The 26,979-nt window shown below is 43.2% G+C and overlaps 2 protein-coding genes across 2 annotated transcripts; one reads left to right on the forward strand and one right to left on the reverse strand.

The window, feature by feature from the left end:
* Positions 1–23,327, reverse strand: LOC149365844 (coiled-coil domain-containing protein 130 homolog). Its single transcript, XM_089546701.1, has 7 exons — positions 23,155–23,327; positions 22,845–22,978; positions 18,964–19,138; positions 14,407–14,491; positions 12,553–12,725; positions 8,388–8,526; positions 1–617 (listed from the first exon to the last, which is right to left on the reverse strand). The coding sequence occupies exons 1-7, from the start codon at positions 23,155–23,157 to the stop codon at positions 328–330; spliced, it is 999 nt and encodes a 332-aa protein (XP_089402827.1). The 5' UTR covers positions 23,158–23,327; the 3' UTR covers positions 1–327.
* A 257-nt stretch (positions 23,328–23,584) lies between these two features.
* LOC149365845 (BET1 homolog) lies at positions 23,585–26,457 on the forward strand. The gene is made up of 3 exons (XM_089546693.1): positions 23,585–23,740; positions 24,108–24,193; positions 25,537–26,457. Exons 1-3 carry the CDS (start codon positions 23,704–23,706, stop codon positions 25,747–25,749), a joined length of 336 nt encoding a protein of 111 aa, XP_089402819.1. The 5' UTR covers positions 23,585–23,703; the 3' UTR covers positions 25,750–26,457.
* The last annotated feature ends 522 nt before the right edge of the window (positions 26,458–26,979 follow it).

The raw sequence follows: 26,979 nt of genomic DNA on the forward strand, positions 1-26,979 counted from the left end.
TGCAAACAAACCCTTTGTTTTATTTCACTGCTGTGAGCCCGTGCGTGATTGCTCTCAGGCAGAGGAATTGCCCGCACACTAACCTGGAAATCTTGTCAGCATACGCAGTGGGCTCGCTTTGGTGGCTTTCTTGAGTAGTTGTGCAAGTCAGTCGTAAAGTTGCTTGACCACTAACAACTTTGCTGCCTTCAACAGTGGAAAGAACACACACGCTCTGCTGTCGGCACAGTTAAGCGAACTTGGTATTTTGGCTTATACACACTGCAACACTGTACAATTCATGGCTTTGAGTATTTACATGGTAGGAAACAACAGGGATAGGGCCAGCTATGTCTCTTCTTCAGAGCTGTCTTCAAAGTATGCTTCAGAGACCAAGGAGAATGATCTTTCTGATGATGATGGTGGTGGTAGTGTCTCTTCCTTTTCTTCTCCACGTTTCTTTACAAGGTCTTTCTTCAAAGGGGTTGAATTTCCGGCATCTAGCTCCAGCTTTGCAGTCGCATCCTGCTTAAGCACTGCTTTGGACTCCTTGGTCGAGCATGAGTCTGCTGTTGTTGAAGCGAAAAGGGGACGGACAGCTATTTCGTTTCTCTTGAGCCTCTGCCTTTCATCGGACGCTGTAAAATGGAACAAGAGCCATCAATCAACATAAATCCAACGAGTTCTGTTCATGCCTGCAAATGAGTACTAGTAACCACACCAAGTCAAAACGACCTATCTCTGAGGCAAATAGAAACAAAATTTTGTTTGTGCTCCTAAAATCTGAGGAAACTGTATGTCGCCAATGAGCGTTTGGCCCAATTCTGTGCAGCTAGTCAGGGTTGTGTGAAAGACCAAATCGAAAGCCTCAAACCAACTTCAACACCCAGACACTGAACTCAATGTTTTATCCGGCACACGTCTTCCCATTTATTCCGCAACATCTGTCAGAAAATGAGAGACGAGAAATTGTTGGAGGCTGCCTGGAAGCCGCACATTTACACTCCTTTTTTTTTGTTCACACAGCTTGCTCAGAGTGATATCAAACATTTTTACTGGAAAGCGCTTGGAACTGAGAACACCATGACATTAAACTTTGTATGCAACCGCAATGTAGTAATGAGTGTGCGGCGGAATGGTAGGTATTTACAAATTCGTGAATCTGGGCAGTAAAGGGCTAAAACAAGGCCCGAGGGCCGGATCTTGAATGACAGCTACTGGTAACCACATTGCAGTTGTATGCCTGCCTAGAAAAAGAAAGTCCGACCAGGTTTTTCCCAGATGGTGCATACAAATATAAGTATGTGCTTGTTAGTGATAGGTGGAAAGGGCAAGAGATGCAGCTTAGAAGCACCCATAAAAAAAAGCTGCAGGGTGCTTTTTCCAGTGAGTAATATGCATAAGAGCAACGGTAGTGGTGCGTCCTTCAATATCGGCCTTAGATAGGCAATGCTTTGCTATGTGCCTGGTTAAAAATGAATTACACCTTACAAAGTTGAAGCATCGAGAATGACAACTGCGATCACTTACAGATGAGAAATGCTCAAGAAAAGTCCATCAAGTGAAAATAATTTTGCTTGGTAACACACTAATTAATGGCTGGAACTAACGCTTTGTTATTGCAATAGTAAAAAGTGAATGGCTAGCATTGTGTGCACCCAAACATTACATTCTCCCGACCTTGTAATGTACACCAATGACACGGACCGTTTTTTTTAATGTCTCTACACTGTCTGCCCCAGTAACTGACTAATATTCACCTAACTAGATTATATGTACAGCTTCAGTCAAACAGCCTCACTCTAAATCTGAAGAAAACTACCTAATTACATTTAGGCCCATAAATACCACTGAATGCTACGCAATTGATATTCATTATGGGAGCACGAAAACTGATCAAGTGAAGTCAACAGTCATAAATTCCTTGGTGTCTGGTGTTCCGAGACTCTTTATTAGAATATTCATGTTTCTAATCTTGTATCTGATCGATGTAAAACAGTTGGTTGTCAGTATAGAATCGTCCATGTCATATCTGAATGGTTGAAGTTAGCTATGCACTATGCACTTTTCTATTATAAACTGTCTTATTGTACACTACTATTAAAAGCAATAACACATTGATCACTTTACAAAAGAAGGCGTTATGAGCAAATCGAAGGGTATTACGGTCATCCTCAATATCTGGTTACATCACCTCTCTTCCTCAAACACAGCTTGCTTAAAGCAGATCAAGTAAATTTCTGCCGCTTGTTCCAACATATATACAAAACCTAACTGTACACCCCCATTCCAGGCAATTCTTTATTACAGTACCACCTTCGAACACAGAGAAAACTTGTCCCTAGGACGTGCACCAACTACGGCAAACAAAAATTTATCAGGCATCTACTGCCCTAAATAATTTTTTGAGTGATCTTGAATTCAGTATTTCTCTGAAACAATGGCTACCTGATGACAAATGACATGTATAATTTTTAAACTCTCATGCTCTGATGTTCTGTCACAATCATAACATAGTTCACATGTACTGTACTTTTTTCTAAGATCTATACTGTAACTATACTATACTGTAACACAGTCTTGTATTTTTCATCTATTCTTTTCTGTGTACAGATGAAATGTGATTTCATATCATGTCTGGTTGCTCTGCTGCACTATTTTTTCAAATAGTCTGCGTACCTTTTTTTCACAGTAATGTGTTACCTTTTCCAAGTGCACTATACTACAAACCTCTTTCTTCGTTAGACAGAAAATAGTCTTTGATTTAATTTGGTACGCCGTTTTGCTCCCCATGCGACATTACAGGTGGAAGTTTGATAAGATCGCTGCTGTCACTGCAGGGAAGCCTTGAGACCATATTTACCTAGAATAGAACCTAAGTCAACATCGTCAGCAAGCCTATGACCAGTGTTGGTCAAAGGGCTTTCACTAATCATCAATTAGCCCTATTCTATGCAGCCACGGCCACACTAGATAACTGATTTCCTAATCTTATCTTCCCACCTGAAGTAATGGCATGGTCCTTAATCATGCACTGCAAATGCATGATCAAGCACCAATCATGAATGGACTGAAATCATGAAACCTTCTGTGTAGAAATTGCAAAATTTTAGAACACAGAATTAATTTTACGAATTGACAGGAATAACTGAGCACATTGTGTGGTGGGCACAGGTTTCCTTTCTGAATTTTCAGGCGTCTCCTTGCAATACATCTTAAGTTAATAGTAACTGACGTTTGTGAGACAGCAACGCATGCAAGCATGGGAGTCCACCTCTTCGCAAACAAAAATATTTTGCTCGCCGAAAGTTTCTTTATGAATTAAAATAATTGCAGATCCATTCTTTGCAGTCATCAGGCAATGACATAAAAAATATTAGGCAGATCAAAGATGTTGACTAGCCACCCATTGCATTATCTTATCTGAAATCACTCACTAATAGGAAGGGAATGGCTCACAAATAAGCAGTGATGTGTAGTGTGCAGTAATTTGCATTGTTTACAAAACTTTCTAAGCATAAAATGCCTGCATGGATTGATTACCGCTTTTAATAAATCACTTTTTCCTGCCACAGTTCAGGAGTAATTGCATTACCACGATTACCATTTCACCTCCGGCATTAGACCATAATTACCTTTTCCTTCCCAATCTTATTATACCTTGATTAGTTGTACCAACCCAACTACTTTGTAATTCTGTCCCTCTGATTGTGTTTATTTTTACCTCTTCTGAATTTATTTTGTACTGTGCGGTCATTACTAGTTGTATACTGTCTTTCTCATTTGGCCCCCCCCCCCCCCCCCCCCCGCCTCATTATGTAATACCCTGCATAGGGCCCTCAGGAGTTCAAATAAATAACGACAATGAGTATGATGCTTTGCATAAAAACTAATGACAGGGGCAGCCATGCAGGGCTCTCCTACCATGCTAAAGTGTGGTACAAATAACACACGATGCTGCCTTGAGGTGTGCAGTTTGCTTTTTCAATCACCAGCACCAAGCTGTTCAGTACCAAACCCAGTGAAAGACATAAAATGTATAATAAGGCAATGAGACTTAAAAGAAAGTCCCACAGGCCGCTTTACTCGAGACTCTGCCAATGTCTCTGGTGCTGCACCCAACTTGACAAGGTTTCAGCAAGGATTCAAGAGAGAGATGCAGGTTTCTTTTGCACCCCCCCCCCCCCCCCCCCCTCCCCCGTGTTGCTGCATTCAAACCACTGTTATCATGTGGGGCCCTTCTCTTTAATTTATTTACTTATTATTTATTTATTAGGTCCTCAAATGCCCCATTTAAAGGTGCACTAATAAGGATTCTCAGCTCATCTTTTTACCACGGGAAGTTCCAAGCATTCTTAGAAACTTCGAATTATTGTCCTGTGCAGCCTAATTTCCTGTTAAATCAAATTAAACGTCCCGGCTCCAACCTTCTTTTTGAACTCACCTCCAAATGTAGGAGTCAACCAACGAGTGGAGTGCCTTTCAGCCAGTCGCGTGGCGGCTTCACTTTTGATTTGTTTTTAGATTTCTGTGAATAAGTAGTTTCAGTCACAGACAGCATAGCCGAAAATTAGGCCCAAGGAAATATACACGCGGACTTTTTGCTTTCCATATCACTTCACTGATGGCAGAGCAGCAAGCCGCCATGCTGGCTGAAAGGTACTCCACGCGTTTGTTGGCTCTTCCTACTCTCGGAGGTGAGTTAAAGAAATAAGGCAGCAGCTGGGACGTTCAATTCGATCTAATAAGGAAATTGGCTGCACACGACCATAACTCGAAGTTTCTAAGAATGCCTGAAGTGTGTAGATCTAGTTCCAACGGTAAAAAGACGAGTTCAGAATCCACTTTAGTGCACCTTTAAGGGGTATTACATGAGGGGTGGGCGGGGAGTACGGCAGCTGAGACAAAAAATGGTTTTCAATGGCAGTCTTGAATTGTTGAAGATCTGTTAAAGAAGTGATGTGGCCGGGATGGTCGTTCCAGTCCAGGGCAGTACGGAGAAAAAATGGTTTTTGGAATGTTGTGGTATGGGCACGCTGAGGGTAGACGGCTTTGGAATGGCTATGACGAGATAAATGATGGGCTGGACAAATGAACATGTTGTCGGGTGGCAAGCTGTGAAAAAAATGTATGATAAAGAGAAAGGCGAGCCAGTTAGCAGTGGGAAGCTAGAGTATGAAGTTCAAGTAGGGATTTTAGTTGGGTTACACTGGTGTGATAAGAGTATTTTGAAAGAATGAACCTGAGGCATGATTCTGAATAGATTCCAGTAAATTAGACAGGTTAGTTTGGTGAGGATTGAATATAGAATGAGCGTACTCTAGTTTAAGTCCGACAAGCGATACATAAACGATTAGTTTGACTGAACGGGGTGCTATGGCAATGCTACATCGTAAGTAGCCAAGGACGTGATTGGCAGAGTTAGCTATATGAGTAATATGGCTAGTACAGGATAGGTCACTCGAGATATGAATACTTAAGTACTTGACAATGTTGGTTTGAGTTATTGGACAGTCGTAAAGGAGGTAGTTAGATGAGTAGTCACGGCGGTGGTGGAAAGAGATTAAAAAGGTTTTATTGATATTTAGTTTCATGAGCTAGGTGTCGCACCACTCTTGCACTTTGATGAAATCGTTCTGTAGGGCGGTAACACCAGATAAGTTATTCATGGCACGGTATATCACAATCGTCGGCAAACAGGCGCATGTTGGATGTTATGTTGTTTGGTAGGTCATTAATATAAATCAGGAAAAACAGGGGGCACAGTACAATACCTTGGGGAATGCCTGACCTGACATGGGAGAGAGTGGATGAATGGGAGTTGGTGACAACAAACTGGAGACGAGTGGTAAGGAAATTGCTGATCCATGTGAGCAAACAAGTTTGACAGTTGAATAGCTGGTGACAGACTTGACAGTTTGAATAGCTGGTGACGATGCGGGACTTTGTCCAAGGCTTTATCAAAATCAAAAAAGGGAGTCAGTGGGTATATTAAGGTCAAGGTTGGTGTGAATATCATGAAGGAAAAGAGCAAGCTGGGATTCACAAGAATGGCCTTGATGGAAGCCATGCTGGTTGGGGTGAAAAAAGGTGACGGATGATAGGAAAATTGCAACCTGAGAATGACTAATATGCTCCATAACTTCTGAACAAATGCTTGTGATAGATATCGGTCGGTAGTTACCGGGGCATGCGCGGTTACATTTTTTGAAGACAGGAACGACCTTCCCAACCCTCCAGTCAGCGGGAATGGTACCAGAAGTTAGCGACTGCTGAAATATCAGTGACATAACAAAGCTACTGACATGTTTAGTTTTTTATCATAAATTCCACCTGTCCCCACTGAGGACAAATTCTTCAGTTTCTCAATAGCATTAGAGATAGTACCGTTTGGGTCGAAGGTTATAGAATACGTTTGAGGATGAGTATATTCCGGTGGCAAAGGCAAGTTTACAAGGGTGTGATTAGTGAAGACAGCACAAAATGCATCATTTAGCACACAGCAACACTGTGTTCAGGTACATTGCAGCCATCGGTACGAGACAAAGAAATATTGGTTGAAACGGAAGGCTTGATGATTTTCCAAAAATTTTTTGGTCGTTACACAGCATAGAGGGCAAAGTGTTATTGAAAAAGTTGTGTTTAGCGGTATGTAATGATTTTTTGTACTAGCTAGCGGCACAAAAATACTTAACCCATGCGCTGTCATTGTCTGAATGTTTAGCAGAATGAAAAAGCCTTTTTTTCTTGTCGTTGTTCAAACGTTTTGGTACTGAGTTGAAACATGGCAACTGCGCATGCCAAGTTACTGTGGTTATGGGGATGTATTTTGTGGTTAGAGTTTAAATCATGAAATTGTGGTTTAAACCCTGATTTAAAAGTTGCCAGTTAGTTTCGACAGGACGCTCTTAGGTGTCACAAAACGATGCTAGCTCAGCATTCATACCTATATAACCACCATTACCATAGAGTGTTAGTGTTTTCTCAGTTTTTTTCCTTCTGAGTACACTGCAGTGGAGAGAGCTACAGATTACAGTGTGATCGCTTTAGAAAGGTCAGCGAAGAACCTTTCGGCGATATCATCAATGGTTGTTAAAATGAGATCCACGATATGAGATCCACGATATGAGATCCACAATGAGATCCACGATATGAGATCCACAAAGTCAGGCATGTGTTCAAGAATTCACTTTCGATGTTGCATTTAGACAAGGTGGAAGCCGGATTAGTCCAGTTCATCTAGGGAAAATTGAAACCGCCAAAAAGAACTATGGAGGTATTATGATACATGGTTGTTACAGCTAGCAATGAGTCGTGAAATGAAGACAAGAAAGAGGCATCATTAGTTGGGGTTCGCTAACAAATATTAGGAAGTGCGGAAAGGTAGCATTACAACACATCCAAATCATTTCTAGCGGGGTTGGAATATTGATAAGTGTGCAGTGCAGTGATTGTTTAACAGTGTTAAGAACACTGCCACCACATGCATTTCCAGGTCTATCTTTGCGAAAGATAACGAAGTAGGGAATGAAGGTAGTATGTTGAGATTGGTTAATGAAGAATTTAGCCATGTCTCTGTAATTGGTACTAAATCGCTAGAAGAAGAAATGAGGCTGCAAATTTCACCACGTTTCGGTATAACGCTGCAGATATTAGTGAACCAAAAATGCACCGGGGAATAACTAACATTGGTGAATTCGCATTGTATTTTCACTTCGCACTAGGATTTTTTGACTAGCTTTTGTACGGCATGATCATAAATGTATGTTTTGTTATTCGTGATAAGCTTGTCATGTCTTAGTTTGATTTCAAGGTCACGTCCCTTAGCAAACTGGAAAAGTTTTTTCCGCGCAAGACGAGTTACGTGCTTACTGACGCTGTAATTCGTTCGCTTAAAATTTTTGCACAAACCAAGTATGTGACCTTTGTCCTTGAAGTGCTCAAACCTGATGATAATGGGTCCTTGCGTGTAAGTACCCAGCCTATGAGCACGTTCAATACAACGTGGCTGAATCCAGAAACTGATGACAGAGGTCAATGATTAGCTCCTCGCTTTTCAGACCAAGATTCATTTTGGCTGTCCGTCAAACCATAAAACACTAAGTTGTTGCGGCGAGACCTATTTTCAGTGTCTACAATGCAGGCTGTCACAGCAGATACATGAGCCAAGCACTCATTTGTTGGCAGCTGTACTTCGGTCATCTCGGACTTGGGTCTCTCCTTTGAGTCCACAGCCCAACGCTGGCAAAAAATGCGTGAACAAACTTCAAGACCCATGATCGCCTAGCTTCCGCAGCAGTCCAAAGCATACCAAAACAGGTCAAACCTGTTTTATGCCTTTTCAAGATGGAAGCTGTTTTCTCAACTCCGGATACCACAGGCATATAAGGAAGAAGGTAATCTCGTACTTTGTGTAGGCATCAGCGTTAGAAGCTTGGCAATCCGGCTGTCCTCTGGTGTCTCTGGTACCAGGTTTATGTGGAGAGAAGACTTCTTCAGGAGTGCTCTGTCCTTCTCTGCTTGGTGGTGTAGCTCTTTCTTCTTATTCTATAAAATGGGCAGAAAAAAAAACAAACAATATCAATAAACATGAAGGTAAGGTGGTACTAATGGCACTCTTGACATGCCACACCTCCGCCTTCTAACCCTGCCAACTCCACCTTGTGAATACTCTTCTGCCTCGTTGATAAGAGTGCATTGCTAGGATGCTCCTGCCATGAAATTAGAGAACTTAGTACTGGCACATTGTTCTGCCCTTGGGCAGCAGCTTGAGTTTGTTGGTGACATAGAAACTGACGTGAGCATGAGGGGAATGAGAGATGAAACCGAGGAAAACAGGACAAGTGCTGCTTGTACACTTCTCTTCTGATAGTATGTAACATAATCACCAACAACACAGCCTGACTACGCCCACTGCAGAGCAATGGTTTCTTCCATGTCTCTCCAATTAACCCTGTCTTTTGCCAGCAGCGGCCACCGTATACCCCGCAAACTTCTTAAATCTCATCCATCTACCTAACTTTCGGCTGCCCCCTGCTATGTTTGCCTTCTCTTAAAATCCACTTTGTTACCCTTAAAGGGACACTGAGGAGAGCACTATTAATATTTTTTTATAGTAAAATCCGATAGTTCGGCATGTCATGGCTTTGTTGCCACTTGGCCGGCAGCGAAAGATGCACTTATTTCTAAGAAATTTGGATTCGAAGTTGAAAAAGTTTTTCCCGCCGCTCTGATTCAAACTTGGGATTCTCCTATGATGACACAGGACTAAGTGACGTGAAACGTGACGTGCTAATGACGTACCACGGACTCCGTGATTTCTGGCTGCCAGCAGTGCGGCCTAGCAGCAGCCGGAAAGAAAGCTACCACCGGCCGCACATTGAAGGCATCTATCGGCTATTGCGGCCGTCGCTACAGTCGCTTCGATTACGTTTGCACTGGCGTTTTGCCAGCGTTACGATGGATCTCGTTCTCGAAGTCGTCAACGAAGTTCTCGCAAATAGACACCTTTAGCATACCGTGTACCTTGTTACCGCTAGCGGAATACCGGGAGCCCGCCTACCGCCGGAAAACAGGCGCTGATTGGTCCCGATGCTTCAGGAGCGCGCGTAGCTGCCGGGCACGTGGCGCCATCTGGCGACGTCAAGGACATTTGCGCATGCATTGGCTGCGCCTCAGGGATTTGTGGCTTCTCGGGTCCTAGAGTTGCTAGAACCATTGGTTCTAGCAACACTGCTTTGTCCTATGACGTCATCACGCTTGTACTTGCGAGTTTGGCCTGTGGCGGCGATACCTGTATTTTGGTTCTTGCTCTCTTCTACGTTACAAGAGCTTTGTTGTCAGTATGAGTGGCGTTTTTGTAATCAGGAGCTGGTACTCTGTAGATACAAGCCAACTTCAATTTCTCCTCAGTGTCCCTTTAAGGACTAGCGATTATCTTGCCTTCGCATTACATGCTCTGCCCAAGCCCATTTCTTCTTCTTGATTTCGAGCAGGATGTCATTAACCTGCGTTTTCTCACTCGCCCACTCTGCCCTCCTCCTGTCTCTTAACGTTACACATCATTTTTCTTTCCATAGCTTGCTGCATTGTCCTTAACTTAACCTGAACCCTCTTTGTTAGCCTCCACATTTCTCCCCCTTGGTGAGTACGGGTAAGATACGACTGTTGTATACTCTTCTCTTGAGGGACATTGGTAAATTGCCATTCACGATATGAGAGAACCTGCCAGTTATTTCCCTCTCATGATCCAGATCAGTGAACACTGCCTACCCTAAGTAGGTGTATTCCCCTGCCACTTCCAGCACCTCGCTACCAATTGTGAACTGCTCTTCCCTTGCGAGACTTTTGAACATTACTTTTGTTTTCTGCATGCTAATTTTAAGACCTACCGTTCTGCTCTGCCTGTCTAACTCATTGATCATGCTTTGCAGCTCATCTCCTGAGTGACTTAACAAGGCAATGCCATCAGTGAATAGCAAAGTACTTATGTGTTCTCCATAAACTCTTATCCCCAACTGTTCCAAATACAGGCCTCGGAACACCTCCTGTAAACAGGCAGTGAACAGCATTGGCGAGATCGTGACTCCTTGCCTGACACCCTTCCTTACTGAAATTTTATTGCTGACTTCATGAAGGACTATGGTAACTGTGCAGTCATTATAGATATCTTTCAGTATTTTCACATAGTACTCTTCTATGCCCTGATTCCGCAATGCCTGCATGACTGCTGAGGTTTCGACTGAGTCGAACGCTTTCTCGTAATCAATGAACGCTATATATAGGGGCTGGTTATATTCTGCGCATTTCTCTATCACCTGACTGATAGTGTGAATATGGTCTATTGTCGAGTATCCTTTAAGAAAGCCTACCTGATCATTTGGTTGACTGAAGTCCAAGTTTGTCCTGATTCCATTCGCGATTACCTTAGTAAATACCTTGTGGGCAATGAACAGTAAGCTGATCGGTCTGTAATTTAAGTCCTTGAAGTCTCCTTTCTTATGAATTAAGATAATGTTAGCGTTCTTCTAAGCTTCTGGTATGCTGGAGGTCATAAGGCATTGTGTATACAAGGTGGCTAGTTATAGCACAATCTCCCCTCAGTCCTTCAAGAGAACTGCTGTTACTTGATCCTCGCCAGCTCCTTTCACCCTTTGCATTGCTCCTAAGGCTTTATTTAATTCCTCTTTCAATACCAGTGGGGCGTCCCATTGCTCTGCTCTACTGCCTCTCTTAATTTACCACATAACTCACGCACCACATTATCACGTATTTCACGTAACTTATCATGGCATATGCCCATCAAACACATCACTAATAACGCTAACCAGGATCTCGGAAACTTGTGTCGAAATTTCTCTGCTGCGTCTCTGCCGACAACACTAACACTCTACAAAACATTAGTGCGGCCAAAGCTAGAACATGCATGTGCAGTATGGGATCCCAGTTAAATCACACTGATAAACAATTAGAATCCATTCAAAATTGCGCAGCACATTTCATCTTACCTAACTATTCCCGTCAAGCCAGCATTACTTCAATGAAAAGCACCCGTACCTTACCGAACTTTTCTTCGCGCCATAAATGTTTTCGACTTCGTCTTTTCCATAGAATGTATCATCATAACACTGTATTAAAAGATAATCTTTTTCTTTGCCCTTCATACATATCATTCCGTTCTGACCAAATGTTTAAAGTTGCTGTTCCATTTTCCAGAACAAAAATGTCATAATTTATTCCCAAAACCAGTGCAGACTGGAACAATCTTCCTCCCTCCACCACTGCTATTTCTGACATCTACAATTTCAAGACCATTGTATTTTTTTGCCATTCTGTAAACCTAACATTGTATAATCATGCACTGTTTTTATGTACTCACCACTCTTTCTGTAATGCCTTCAGACTCGGAAATAATGTTAAATAAATAAATTATGTAGTCCAGCTATACTTTTTCTTGCATTCCCTTTCCTGCTGTTTCTTGTTTTGTATTGTATAACTTCTTCAGCTATGTATTAACTGTACCGCTGCCGATAGCAAGAACAACACAATTGTTCACTGAGTTTTTTTTTTTGCTGTTGCTGTTTCACTAATTACTACTGTTTTACTTTATGATATAGGTCCCAGTACAATCGCTGAATGTGGGACCTCCTTCTGTATAAATTTGTCCATCTTATTTCGTTTTTATTCTAATAAACTGATTCTCATTCTGAACTACGCCTTCTCAAACACTTCTAACTGTGCACTGTTTCTGGTGATGATATCCTCGCTGAAGAGGAACTTACTCCTTTCAATGGCGGGACTAAGTATGGAAAATATGATGAATGAGGGACCAAGTCACTGCTTAATTTGCGCGAAGTTTCCATTGCTACAACCTACCAATACTTAGCATTCATATTTTGCCTATTTTCCAATGCTCACTCCAAAGGTTCGTAACATGCTGACAATATCCCACTTTTGGGTGAGGCAAAGTCGGGCATAAGCTACAGAGACATAGATTCAAGATCTATTTGTTAACAAAGCACTAGTTAACAAAACTCCCATCTAGTGTCACAGAAGCAATTTGCGTTTCTGTACCCGAAAGGACTTTCGCAGGAGCTGGTTGGCCGAGTAGTCGTCTCGCCAGCGGTCTTGTAGATGCTCTAGCCTTTGCAGAGCAGGCGTCACCACTTTGACTTTGGCCTTGTCGTCTACGTCGTGCTCGAGCTTGAACATGGCATCGGTGGCCATCTTTTTGCCAATTTCCTTATCTGAGAGAAAAGAAGAGCAAACATCATTGTTGACCCTTGCTTAACAAATACTGATAAGATAACATCTGTAATCTGTCCTTGTTGCAAGTCATTAAATACCGCTTAAAAATAGGCTAGTGAAACTCTTACCTTAGCTTATTTTGGTTTGGTTCTATCACCTCTACCCAAGGCCTTTACCAAGACAGATAATAAACCCCTCTGGGCAGTTGCTGACAGGCACAGGAAAAGAAATTTCAACAAAACTGAAAAGGTTTCAGGTGAAGCTCCTGAAAGCCTCTGCCCATTTCAAATCAGCGGGAAAGCCTTGTCACTTTTCGAACTTCAACACCACAGCATGAAAAACGTGTAACTGTAGATGGCATTCTCATCACGTTCCAGTTCGGTTGCAATGGCAGCACACATTAGCTCGTTCTAGAATTCCGTATCTAAGCATAACACTGAGAACATCAATAAGTTGTCGCGAGCATTTTTACAGGTAGCGTGAAACATACAATGGCTGTGCACTGACAAAGTCAAGCTGAGGCTGAGAAAAGAATAGCCAAGGCAATCATACAACGTTCAGGGAGCTAGTGCGCGAGATATTTATGACATGCTGGACAAGCGGCAGCAGAAGCAGTAGGTTATAAATAATTCAAGCTTGGTTTATGCAGTGCATGTATTTCAAAGGCATAAAATTCTAACTGGTGTAGTATGTTTCATGTGCACTAATTCAAAGCTACTCTGTCCGTGAACCCAGCACCTAGGAGAAAGAACATTTATTTTCAGTCAACGGTTACAAATGTGGGGGTGGAGCTTCATTAGGTGGCCACGAGCCCTTAGGCTCTGGCGACCCCCATGGCTTGCTCAATGGCCCAGACTTGAGTAGCCAGGTTTGAGCTAAGCAATGCAACCTCGCACTGCTAGGAATTAGAATGCTGCAACTCTTGCAGAGGGGGATCCTGAGGTCAGGGCCAGAGAATATGTGACAGACTGGCTCGGTGGCCACAGTGTTTACATACGGCGGAGTAGATGGTGGGGTATGCAATTGCGTAAAGCACTGGGTTGAGGATTGAGTTTGTTTGGAGTTGCCTCCAGGCTATCTCTTGGTGCATAGCGAGGGATTTGCGGCTTGAGGAGGGGGGGATAGAGAGTTCAGGCTGCCCGCTGCCTGGTCGACGAAACCTCGGGCTAAATAGTGGACCGCCTCATTACCAGGAAGGGAACGGCAGCACCCAAAAAAACTAGGCTCCTGCATAAATGTTCATGGAGTGCTAGATGATGGCTTATGGTAAGACTTCACATTCAAGCACAAAGAGCACTTAAAGAGCACACAAAAACAACTGTGGGAGCAAAGCTAAACTAAGCCAGGACCAAATGTCACTTCGAGAACAGTTTGAGCCACTCACTGAGCCATAAAACAAAATCCACCCCTTTTTTCAATCCATGCCCTTTAATTGGAGAGTGCGCTAATTGCTGGCTTCCCTTCATTGAACAGTGTTCTCACTTCCACACACAGAGCAGAAAGAGGCGCACAAAAACAGCAGTGAAATACTAGTGAGGAAGGATTTTGAAGTACACTAATGAGCTTCCTGTGTGCAGCTACCTATGTAAGAAAGTCCCATTTTTATTTCGCAGCACACTGTATAATCTGAATCCTCCTTCTGTGGCCGTGGCCTGCAAAAAGTGTGACAAAAGTTCTCACCGTCAGGGGCTACTTGCTCATTCTCACTGGGATCCCACCGCCTTTCTTGACGTCTTGCTCCAGAAATGATCTCATAATCCATGTTCTTGACATACAGAACAAGAAGGGACAAATGTAAATCTTCCAGCTCAAGTACACAAATAATCAACAACTGAAGCATCTTACGACAATCATCAATTAAGGAGAACAGTAAAAAATGCCAAGATTACGCAGCGAGCTTGAAAAAGCTTCTTTTTTTTTTTTTGTAACTGCAGAACTTTCTTGCCCAACCGAACACAACCAGAATGATTTGCCGACTACTACTGCAACTACTACACATAGTAAACATGTTCAACCACTTTGTCTTGAAGACAAAGTCAAGAAGCCTGACATGTTTTACACATCAATTTGCATAACATAGTACACAGTCACAGGTCTTGCATGGGACAACTTAGACTATGTGCACAGTACTCGATCTAACTGATGCTTCTAACAATCAAAACATTAAAAAGGCAAAGACAGCATGGCTTTCCAGATGTTGCTTGGGATGTAGGGAGCCAAAGGAAGTGTCAACTTTTCGATGCAACACTTGACTAAGACAAAAAGGGAAGAAGTATTCCACATTAGTGCTTCCTATCTATAGACGCTTTACAGCGGCGTATCATGGGGGCTGCCATCTTTGATCACGTGATCACGCCGCCATTACTCGCCTCCTGACCGCTCGGCGCGCGCCTCGTCGCGAAGGCTGCTGCGTCTGACGGTTCGGTTCCGGCAGGCAGTGTTCCGGCTGATACGGTTGTAAAGGAGTGGGAAGATGAAACTATGGTTTGGCCAAAGCTTGGAAGGACATGTGAGAACCCTAATTTGATCACTTCACGCGTGAAAACACGATCGGACTTCATGTCGCGGAGAGCCGCTGAGCTCTCCGCCTGTTCGAGGCAACGGACGGATCGCCTGAATGCTTGTCTTTGCATGCGCTGAAGACTCTGCTTAATGTTTTTTATTGTTAATATATAAAACGGCAATGTTTAATGTTCTTGCGGCCTTACAGGTTGTTGTCCTATTCTGTACATGCATGCAGACACTGGTCTGAAACGCTCACATGCACATCGTATGCATTTGTTTACACCCTGTTAACGGTGCTTAGGAAACCTGAAATATTTCTTACTGGTTGATTAAACATAGAAAAGCGACAAAAATAAATAGACACACAAAGGTTGACTATCATGGTAGCAGTACCATGCATCAAGCAGCCTTCACAAGCTGGCGTGCAATCGTTTCGAAGGATTCCGCGATATAATTGTTATAACGCGCGCATGGCCACGCTTTCATGCTGGACGAATTTTACAGTAACGTCAGCCTCATATAAAAAATTTTGGTACGCTCGACGCTCGATATGCGGACATGGAAATGCTCGTGGTCTCGTTGGTTCTAATTAATCAGCTTCACTCTGAGCGTACGGAGTCACTTTTAGTGACTGTCTCGCATGGACCGCGAGCAAGTGACAACCGTCCGGCACAGCAGCCGTAAACCAAATGCTGTAATCCGAACACGGTACACGAAAACCGCGCTACTTGGAGCGAAATTGAACAGTAGCACCAAGACTGCGTGTAATACACGGACTGACGGTAAGCGTTGTCGGCTCGCACGGCTGTGCAGTGCATAACAAACAGCAGGCGTGAAGGAGCGTAAGTAGTCTTATTTTTTTTCGTTTCTAATTCGGCCTCGGGCGCTCGTTTTACTAATGGTCACAGACCACAACTTACGATCAATGCGGTCTGAGCACAGTGCACAATAACTGAAAGCACGCCGTCATGGTTTCGGTGGCGGAACAGCTTCTTCATGCGGCTGTGTTGTGCACTTACCCTCGACGATTTTCCAAGATCGAAACCTTTCTTTATTAGCTATCTAGCGCTGGCGAACGTGTTTGTTGCATTCGCCAGTTCGGAAAGGGTGCGTGGCGAACGGGCGCGAACATTGGCATTACCTCCTTGTGCAGTTCGGTTTCGTGAAGCTCGCAAACGATCACATCCTGAATCTTTAACTCTCTGTCGCAATTCTTGCAATCCACAACAGAGCATGTGTTTCCTCTGCCTTTTCACATCGTAGAAAGAACACATTCGGCAACCACCCGCGAAATTTCCACTGCTGCGTCGAGGCGTACACGCCGGCGACTTCGAGGCAAGTAATGGTGCCGTGTTCGGAGCGCACGTGTGGCGACATCTGGTCTCAAACGGAAGAACTGCGCGCTGTAAACGGTCTATATTTTTTGCACCGAAGTAATTGGTATTGCTAAATATTGTATCATTTCCAGTGGCATTTTGAGCAGAACCTGCCAATCCACTTGTGCCGCTCTATTTACGAGCTCACATCACAATTAATAATGAGACTCCGTAGACAAGACTGCACGCATTTTTGTATTTTTGTCCTGACAACTTCGAAAAGTCCTTCAACAGCAGCCTTGGCATGATCATGCTGCACCGCAATAGCATTATAGCCTAGTCTTATCTCGTTGAAACAACTGGAACAAAAAATGCAGTGAGCAGCCAGATTGGTTTTCATTCTTAGAGACGACATTAAGTCCCTTGGCTGGAGCTGTACTTCCACAGGTGGGTTCACAGGTAATGGCCTTTTTTTTCCATACTAGATCAACCATACCAGCAACGAATATACCACAAAGACCTGCATATAATACGAGGTGTAATTTGGGGACAGTAAAAATGGAAAAAAAAATTTTCATCCGCCTATAATGCTAGTAAGACAGCTCGAAGATGTTCCGGAAGTCATGAAAGCTGAACGTCCTCTGATTATTTGTGTACGCTGGCGCGCCGGATGCGACGCCTGTAGCGCGGACGCTAAATATCTGGCAGATACAGATCGGGCACCGAGCTTGTGCCTATTCATGTCCTATTTGAAAGGCTGAGCTCTAAAAAGACGTTCACAGGAAAAAGGATAGAGACGACAGGAAAGAAGCGCAACTTTCAACTTTAATGACGACAAAAGAAGCCAGGCGCACTTATATATCCGCTGATAACCAGAGATGAGCTGTGTGACGCCCTGCGTGACGTCCCCATTCATGTCCTTCGTCGCGAGGATGTGCAAACTGGCTCCGGCTCGGAAGTGTCCGTAGTCGGTGCTTTAGTGATCGTCGTCATCAATTACACAGTATTCCGAAAAGCCCTTATCAGAGGTATCTTTCCATTGAAACACGTCTTCGGTACCGTCGAGCACGTTTGATATCCCGCATTTCTTGAAATTACAGTCGACGAATTCCTTGGGAATGCTAGCCCACGCGTCCACTATCCAAATGCACAGCATGGCTGAAGAGGCCCGTGGCCGGCAGCAGTAACTGCAGGCTCTCCCTACCTCATCCAGATAATACAGACACGCTTGATGGGTACCGATGCTTTCCTTTTAAAAGCAGCCAGTCCTGATACCATGGGAGGTGTGATCGTCCTGTGTGATGCGAGGTCAGGTCAGCGTAGTGACCTGGTGTTGAAATTGAAACTACCGATCTGCCCCACCGCTCGAAAGTGCCTCCTCTCACGCGAAGCGCGGTGGTAACGGTGCTCGAAAATAACGAAACCGGAACAGCAGATTTTGGCCAGAAATTGTTTGGATCTACAATAATGCGAGGTGGAAATCCGACAAGCTAAAATCTGAAAAAAAAAAAAAAAAAACCTGGCATTATACGCAGGTTTTTGCGGTAGTTAAAATAAAACAAACAAGACCACAACATATGACCTCTGTGCAAGATGCTTGCAAAAACCATCGACATCAGTGTGATTATGTCCACTGAAGGGCAAAGGCCTCTCCCCAATACTCAATTATCCCTGTTTAGTGCTAGCCGGTGACCATTGTATCAGAGCAAGCTTTCTCATCTCGTCACTCCGTATGACTTGGCTACACCTGGTTTTGTTTTCGTTCAGGTGAAATCAAATCTGTTACCTAAACCAACCACTAGTCATCTGTTGGGCACATTACATACGCTGCCAAGTCCAGTCTGATGAGCTTGAGTATGTTCTCCAAAAGAAGCCGCTCTCTTCTCACCTCTCAAGGTTACCTTTTCATTTTCCTTTACTCTTCTATGCAATATGATGCAAATCTACACCACCTTGGGGGATTCCCCAAAGTATTTGACCAACACTGTTCCCACTTCGAGTTATTGATCAATTCGTTCTCACCCTACCATAAGCTTGCCGTCCTGATTAGCTCAGTTGGTAGAGCAACTGCTCTGGGGAAGCGTGGTCCCGAGTTCAAACCCCGGACCAGGACGAATTTTTCTTTACCGACGAAGTTTCTGAGAAAGCTGTATAGCTTTCCTGTGTAGCCATATGGTTGCGCTTGGGTGGATGCCAGTGGATGCCAATGAGTAATTACCCCCTTTTTACAAATCTACTCCACCTTGGGGGATTCCTCTAAATATGCGACCAATATGCAAAAGAACTTATTAAAGGCGTTAAAAGAACAGTGCACATTTCTCTATATTACCTTCTCATTATACAAGATATAATGATCGAAAGGCATGAAAGAGTAATAAAAAAGGATGAATCTAAAGGTATGGCCACGGGGTCTCACCTGTGGATCAGTCTTGATTTCAAAGTGGTTGTCGCAGAGGTGGCACTTCATGCGGAACTTGTAAATGGGCGTGGAGTAGTACATGCCCACTTTGGACTTTTCCGCGTTGTAGCGCACACCTGTGCCTATGTGGTTCCCACAGCCCTCGCACCAGATATTGTACGGCATTTCGAATCTGCAGAAAGCAATGTAGATTATTGTGAGTGGTATTACTGGTGGAAAACCTCCACTTTTGCAATTGTTGAATCTTGACCTGTAATCTAAAAATTTTAGCTTACCGCTTGGCAGCAAATCATTATCTCTAATACCAAGGCACCATCTGTGTAGTCCTAATTCAAGGTTTTCATCAAAAAAATATCTTCTTACTTCCTGAAAATTCCACTAAACACGAAAACAAACAGTTGGCTTCATAACTGTAAAACTATGGAACACTCTGCTCTCTAAAATTATGGTGGTGTGAGACTTTGTCTCGTCAAAAAATTCAATTTTGAGATGCTGTGATCGAGTATTACTTTATCTTTCAGAAATTATATTATACTTGGGTATCTGCGATTGCAAAAATAATTTTTTGGTCCTTTTTTGGCGTTATGTTGACTGGGAAAGTGGGTGAAATCTCGATATGGTAAACAAACTTGCAAAAATTCATTGCTCTGAAGTTTTCCTCAGAAACACAAGTTTTGGTTTCGGCGTGGAACTTGGCTTTGTTCACAATACATTTCTCAGCCCTTAGGGCTCCTGCTCTAGCTCTTCTGTCAAGAGAAGTTCCGACGATAAAATGGTTTTTAGAGACTTTACAGGCATTTTTCTCAAAACATTTTTTGAGGTCTGTGTATCTTTAACTCGGGAACTATACAGCAAAAGCAAACAATTGAGTAGAAAAAAAAAATTGATCGGTGGCAGTTTTATTGCATCGACAAAGGAAAAACATAATAAACTAGATTTTGTTCTAACTGCATAATTTTGGTATCAGTTGTATACAACATTGGTTGCTACTCTCGTGCAAAATTTCAACACTCTGCAGATTGTAGATTTTAAGAAAAAGGTACATTAGTACAAAAAATTAAAAACAGAAACAAAAAAATACTAGCAAAATTTCAACCTGGTTTTGAGCTCTAATGCAAGCTGTGGCTAACTTTAAGATTCCTCGCAAATTTTTTAGGATAGCTTTTATTACAAGTGTTGCACAACTTTTGAAAACCCCACCTTAACAGTGCGTCATCTATACCATCACTCAAGCACAAGTGCAGATCATTCTTATGTTGACGTTACATTTTCCCTTACATTGTGTAAATTGAGATCATCAAAGTGTGCATTAATTGTTTTTGGTTGAGCGAGGTTCTTTGTTACTATGATTACAGGGCTCTGGGCCATGCTTATGGTTTTGTATCTATTCTGTTGTTTTAGGTTTGCATTTGCATCTTTTCTATTTTATGCTTTCCTCTAATAGCTGCTATGTGTACAACAGCCTCTAACGCATAATTAATGTATACTAATGACAAGTTACTCTAGGACCTTTTCCTGCATATCTTATTTGCCATTGTACCTAATACTTCAAGAACAATTAACTCAACCCAATCCAACAAAATAACACATAAAATGGGAAGAGCACCTCTTCAGAGATTTGTTAATAAAACGACTGATGTGCAAATGCAGTTTTCAAAAGCATTCCTTCCAGGCGTTGGCAATATATCTGCTTCTAGTTAAGAGCTTGAGGTTTTGCTTGGCCCTGAAATATTTCGCCTCGAAGCACAGTAAAGCCAGAATAAGAAAAGTGAAGGCTTGCTGGCCGTTCATTGTAAAACCCAAGAAAGCAAAGCCGAAAAAGAATAGTTGATTTCCATCACCAATGCTAAACACTCATTTTTTAACAGCGACCTACCGTGCATGCTATGCGATAAGCCCCCAAAATTTCGGCGAGTCATCAATCCTGCACAATCACACTCAATCGCTCTCACCCATGCATCTGGTATGCAAGCCTCCGACACAGATTGCGCTAACATCTTCAATGCGGCGTTCTCGCAAGTTTTCACCCCGGAGCGCAACCCACCTCCACGGATTCCTCCTACTAATGCCACCTTACCGATGGACGCAATAACTTTTTCTTCAACTGGCATCTCGTCTTTGAGAAAATGAAACTTTCCTTGTCAGCCGGCATCGATGAGATAAACACTAAACTACTAAAAAACACAAAATGTATTATTGCAGTGTATCTTGAATTATTGTTTTCCCAATCACTCTCTACAGGTCTCATTCAGGAAAACTGGAAAGTTGGGAAGGTCGTTCCACTTTACAAATCAAGTGACAAAAATTCCCCCCTAAACTACTGTCCTATTTCTCTAACTAGCGTCCCCTGCAAGATCATGGAAAATGTCACATATTCCCAGGTAATGGATTTCTTAAACGCTAACAATTTCTTCCACCCATCCCAGCACGGTTTCCGCAAGGGGTATTCATGCAAAACACAACTAGCCATGTTCCTCAATGACTTACATGCTGACCTGGACGCTACCTTCAAGTTGACGCCATCTTCCTGGATTACGCTAAAGCATTTGATAAAGTTCCACATCAATGATTAATACAAAAACTTCCTATTCTAAACCTACATCCTAAGGTGCTAAACTAGATCAAGGCCTTCTTAACAAATCGCTTTCAGTCAGTCACTGGAAATAACCAGTCTTCCAACCGTCTCAGTGTAAAATCCGGCCCACGTGCCCGAACTGTTACTTTTTCAGCCTCCTTATTCCCACGTGCAGCTAAAGATTGGAATGGCCTTCCCCAGCATATCGTCGACATCACCTGTCCTTTATCATTTGCTAGCAATCTAAACTTTAAACATTTTCTGTACAAGATCACAAATTGCATTGTCTTGTACCTTTTCTGCTCATCCCACCCCTTATGTAATACCCCGCCAGGGGTCTTTACAAGGTAATAAAATGAAATAAAGCAGGGATGAGAATGGGCATGATGCAAACAATAATCCCTCCTGTGTCCTCGCCTGCTTTGAGTTCTCGTGTTTTAGTATAGTAAAACTAAACACGGTGTATGCTCGTCATGCACTGTAGATATAGGGAAATGAAAGGACTGCAGAGCTGCACAATAGTACAGTGAGAAGAAGGGTAATCCTGAACACAGCTACATCACGTTTACGTCCTTTCACTGAACCACAATGACAAATACAGCTAAAACGTGTAAGGCAGTCACATTCTCGCACATGGATGCACGCTCTTACGTTTAGCTGCAATTCAATGAAGGATAATATGCCAACAGACTGTTCCTTTATTTTCGCGCAGAAAGAAAACCACAAAACTACTACAGCCGTGACTTCAATCTTTCTAGTATTTAATTTATCATCTTGATAGAAATAAGACAGGCACACTGGGTCACGCTTACCAATCTGGCCGCCGCGGAGACTCAGTGGTTATGGCGCTCGGCTGCTGACCCGAAAGACGCGGGTTAGATCCCGGCCGCGGCGGTTACATTTCGATGGAAGCGAAATGTTAGATGCCCGTGCGCTGTACGATGTCAGCGCACGTTAAAGATCCCCAGGTGGTCGAAATTATCTGGAGCCCTCCACTACGGCTTCCCCGCAGCCTGAGTCGCCTTGAGACGTCAAGCCCCATATGCGAAACCGAAACTAAGCAGACACATACATACAAGCGCAAAAAACATGGACAAAGAAAGACTTGGACAACATGAGCGCTCATGTTGTCCAAGTCTTTCTTTGTCCATGTTTTTTGCGCTTGTATGTGTCTGCTATGCACTAACTAGACCAAAGGTATCTGACCAAGCATCCATGTATCTACGCTAAGTCGATTTCCTATACGTTCTGGTCGCTTTGCGAAACTTCGTTACAAAGCAAGATGCGGGAAACATCTACACACCTTATAACCAAAATTCCCAAGTGCAGCTTGCGGGCTCTGTCCCGCAAGGGGTGCGAGTTGCGGAATTTGTTGATGGATCCCTGGGAAGGAGTCCATTCTGGAGGGTAGTACTTGTTCACCGCCTTCCTTTCCGCCTAGAAAACAACGAACATACATGAGAACATGACACAGCGCAACAGACCTGTGAGGTGGGCTATCGCTTTTCACACCACCTTTCTTGTTCCCGCGCAATTAAGGATGACAAGAGTCCTTAACCGTAGAGTGCCTAGAAGACAAGCAAGCAAGCAAACATTGTCGTCCGTCTGCTCACCATTTTCAGGAATCGAGATCAAGCGCAGAAACCTATGGTATGTAGGATGACTTTCACAGCATAACTACGGCGCCAGACATGAACACAGTTTGTGAACGTCCCGAGAAAGGTGTCAAAAACGTAAACAACACGCAATACGCAACTTCGTTTCCGATCGCATCGACATGTAACAAGTTGCGGCTTCGGATTGATACGTCTCGCAGACAACTATTTCGCAGTTGAAAAAAAAGAAAAAGCTTTCTTATTTTGTAAAAATTAGCGACCTATAAACACTTACTTAAAGCCTTTGAGTTGATAATTTTAGTAATTTCAAGTTTAACGGCAGAATATAGGATAAGTTACATTTAAAAGCAGCCCGACAGCACGTCGTTCGCTTAAGTTTGGCAGTTTTGCTGCCAAATGCAAATAACTATGGCATTGGTGACGTAGAGGCGCGTTGTGGTGACGTAGCCCAAGCTTGCTTGAGTGCTGCGGAAGCAGCCGTGGGCTGAATGGGCTTCGTATTTTCCCTCAGTTTCTGAAATCCAAGACCTCCGTAGAAAGGAAAAAATGCGGCGAGCCCAAACATCGTCACACGGATATACGAGTGAGTCTGCCCGTTTACATTCTGTCTGATTTGTGTATGTCAGCGCAGGTACGGTGTTTAGTCCAGCTGTTTATGAACTTCGTTAGAAGTCATCTTGAAACTGAAGTTTCCTCACATTAAGAACAAACTGCACTGCACACTTTTCATAGCACAGTGTAAGAACGTACTCGGCGTTCGTAACAGAGTCACGCCGGAGTATGATATTTCCTCATCGAGCGATGCTTTGAGGAAAGCGCGATATATGTTATCGTCAACCTGTTGTGCTACGTTCCTAGCGTGCGTATGCACTGGTGCATGTCAAGCTCGCGTCCTGAACTTTTAAAGCTGTTCCGGTGTCTTTAATGTCATGCCAAAAATGTGCTTTCAGATGGCTCCAGTTATAGGGACACCGTGGAGGAAGAAAACTCGCAGCTGATCGATGGCTTGAAATCAAAAATCTCTGCCCTGAAAACGGTATGTCACTTCGTGACTTCCGAGAAGTTGTGTTGCATTGTTGCGCCTGCATTGTGTTGCATCACTTATGTATCGATATGATCCTTCCCTGTTTAAGTGTCGGTCGATGTCAGCAAACGGAGCTGAACGACCTTGCACGATTGTTGCGTGTTTGGAGAAAAAAAAAAACAAAAAAACAACGTATTTAGAGTCATCTTTCGTTGCATTGCGTGTTGTTGAAAGGTTATTCGACGTTGCTATAGGCGGAACGCACTGAGACACCATTTTTTAAAGCCTGGACGTAGCCACTAACTAGCTAGTGCTAATTATCTTCAATTTTGCGTTGGAGCTAGCGATACGCTTTTGCAAGTGTGGTGCAAGGAAGGCTATAATAAGTAGTCTGCAGAATTGGATGAGATAATGCTTGAATCTAAGGATTTTTACAACATCTGTTGTAATAATGAGCGAGACCAAGAGCCGTTGCATGTCAGAGTATCTCCTCGTGTTACCCTAACATTATCGGTCTCTGCATTGGATGACAGTGGCTAGACACCCAGCCAACTGCCCCACTCAGATTCCAGCAAAACAACAGTTACCAGACTTACTCCCCTACTTGCACTGTGTTGACCCAAAAGAGAAGTGCAGAAAGGTTTCAAAAAAACAGCAAGGTTAAAGCTTCAACAACTGCTTGTTGAAAATGACCATCCTGTCCTAAGCAGGCTATGGCAAAAGAGATCAAATGTTCATTCTGCTTTTACAAGCTGACGCCAGCATAATGTCAGGCATGATTTTCCTATTCATAATGGGTCAAACTCTGGCAACTTGTCCAAAATGCGCCAGAAGAAATGCACCACCAAATAAATGTTTGGCATCTCTTTTGTGAATGCATAGCACTGATCATTATTGCTCCTCACGTAGGCTACCAGTAAAGACAGCGTACAAAGAGAGCGTGCTAGATGCTCTGCTGAAGTTCACCCTGCAAGCAGACATCACTTCACTTATTTATTTACAATGCCTTTTGCAGCAATTTAAACCAGCACTATACCATAGTACCATAATTTATACCTATATTATTGTATTGGTTTAGTATAACTAAGTGTATCAATAAGTATATGTGTTATAATATACAAATTATGTATACTTATTGGTATATGATACCACAATTGGTATATGATACCACAGTTATACCAATACCAATATATATAGCCTCACTGTCCACTAACTAGATCCATAATGTTGTCTGAACACCTCTAACTGTGTCTTGATGTGTGCAAACAAGTGCTTGTACCATCAATGCTTTCCGCAACCACCACCACTGTGGGATGCATGGCGCTGAAAGCAGCATGCGCTTTCTTTTGTGCCAGGTATCAATTGACATTGGCCATGAAGTCAAGTACCAGAACAAGATGCTACAAGATATGAACACGGACTTTGACGCTGGCGAGGGCATCCTCAAATCAACCATGGGGAGGCTCGTGAAGATGAGCCGAGCGGGCCACAACCGCTACATCTGTTATCTCATGATGTTCTCTCTCTTTGTGTTTCTGGTCATATACATGCTGATGAAGTTCAGTTAGGAGGGATCGCCCAAACCTCGAAAGATATTTCCACTCTGTAAATAAACTTCCCTTTGTAAATACTCCCCTCGGTGTGGACGGAGTATTCACTGGACAAATGTGCCTTGGCTGAGCAACACAAAACACGAAAGGGGAGAAGTACGCTGGATAGGCACTTTGTCCTGTGTATAATCAGGGCGAAATGAAATACGAGTAGAAGTTAAATATGCAGAAAAGTACCACCGCGGTGGCTCAGTGGTTATGGTGCTCGGCTGCTGACCCGAAAGCCGCAGGTTCGATCCCGGCCGCGGCAGTTGAATTTCTTTGGAGGAGAAATTCTAGAGGCCCGTGTACTGTGCGATGTCAGTGCACGTTAAAGAACCCCAGGTGGTCGAAATTTCCGGAGCCCTCCACTACGGCGTCTCTCATAGCCTGTGTCGCTTTGGGACGTTAAACCCCATAAACCAACCAACCAACCATCAAAGAAGTTGCTGCTGGAGATGAAGTACGCTTGGGTTACTTTGATGTTACTTTGGAGTTACTTCAACGCCATGGAAGTGAAAATCAAATGCTGTAGAATTCAACTTCCCTTTACTGAAATATTTTTATTTTGTTGTGACTGTTTCAGTAGTCCTGCTCGTGTTTCATTTGACACTGACAGTACACCTTCACTGTCATGTTTTGTGTTGCCAAAGCGCTTATATAATAAAATTATCACCAACTGGCATAGAGCACGACCCTGCTAAGCTATATTCACTGCATCTTGGTCATGGTATGTGTGCCCATATGCTTGGGCACAAGGGAGGGGTACTTGCTAGCTTTGGGACTGGACTTGCAAACCACGCTGACCCCACTCGAAAACGGACATCCGGAGGGGCTGGACTGGCTTGTTTTGTTTGCAGTTCTGACAACAGTGGGTTTAAATTCAGGAAGGCTGTTAGCCAGCACTCATAAAAACTTGTCTAGTGCTACTGTTGTTTCTTTCATTAGATTCATTATACCCTCGTAAGTGAGGCTTCAGTTTAGTGCTCGGTATGAGTAAACTACAACATGCCGTCACTATTGACATTTGCGGCCATTTGCAAGATAACTTGATAGCTTCTGTATGTTGGGGCTGGAGATGAAGTAAATTGACCACAAAAGTGACTTTAAAGGTGTTTTACAGGGAAGGTTGACACTGTAGTCAGTAAATGATGAGTACAACGAGTGTGGCCTAACATCATTTACAGCTACCAACGCAGTAAGCCATTA

Source organism: Amblyomma mixtum, chromosome 1 (genome assembly GCF_055824585.1).
Source record: "Amblyomma mixtum isolate Tamu chromosome 1, ASM5582458v1, whole genome shotgun sequence".
NCBI classification, from domain to species: Eukaryota; Metazoa; Arthropoda; class Arachnida; order Ixodida; family Ixodidae; genus Amblyomma; species Amblyomma mixtum.

What these genes read in the sequence shown, in the direction of transcription:
- LOC149365844 (XM_089546701.1), bottom strand. An exon ending in TGAGCAAGTAGCCCCTGACG is followed by an intron (nt 12,726 to 14,406) that starts GTGAGAACTTTT and finishes CTTTTCTCTCAG; the next exon opens with ATAAGGAAATTGGCAAAAAG. An exon ending in AACGCTGATGCCTACACAAA is followed by an intron (nt 618 to 8,387) that starts GTACGAGATTAC and finishes TCCATTTTACAG; the next exon opens with CGTCCGATGAAAGGCAGAGG.
- LOC149365845 (XM_089546693.1), top strand. Translation starts at nt 23,704, where the DNA reads ATGCGGCGAGCCCAAACATCGTCACACGGATATACGA. An exon ending in ATCGTCACACGGATATACGA is followed by an intron (nt 23,741 to 24,107) that starts GTGAGTCTGCCC and finishes ATGTGCTTTCAG; the next exon opens with ATGGCTCCAGTTATAGGGAC. An exon ending in AAATCTCTGCCCTGAAAACG is followed by an intron (nt 24,194 to 25,536) that starts GTATGTCACTTC and finishes CTTTTGTGCCAG; the next exon opens with GTATCAATTGACATTGGCCA.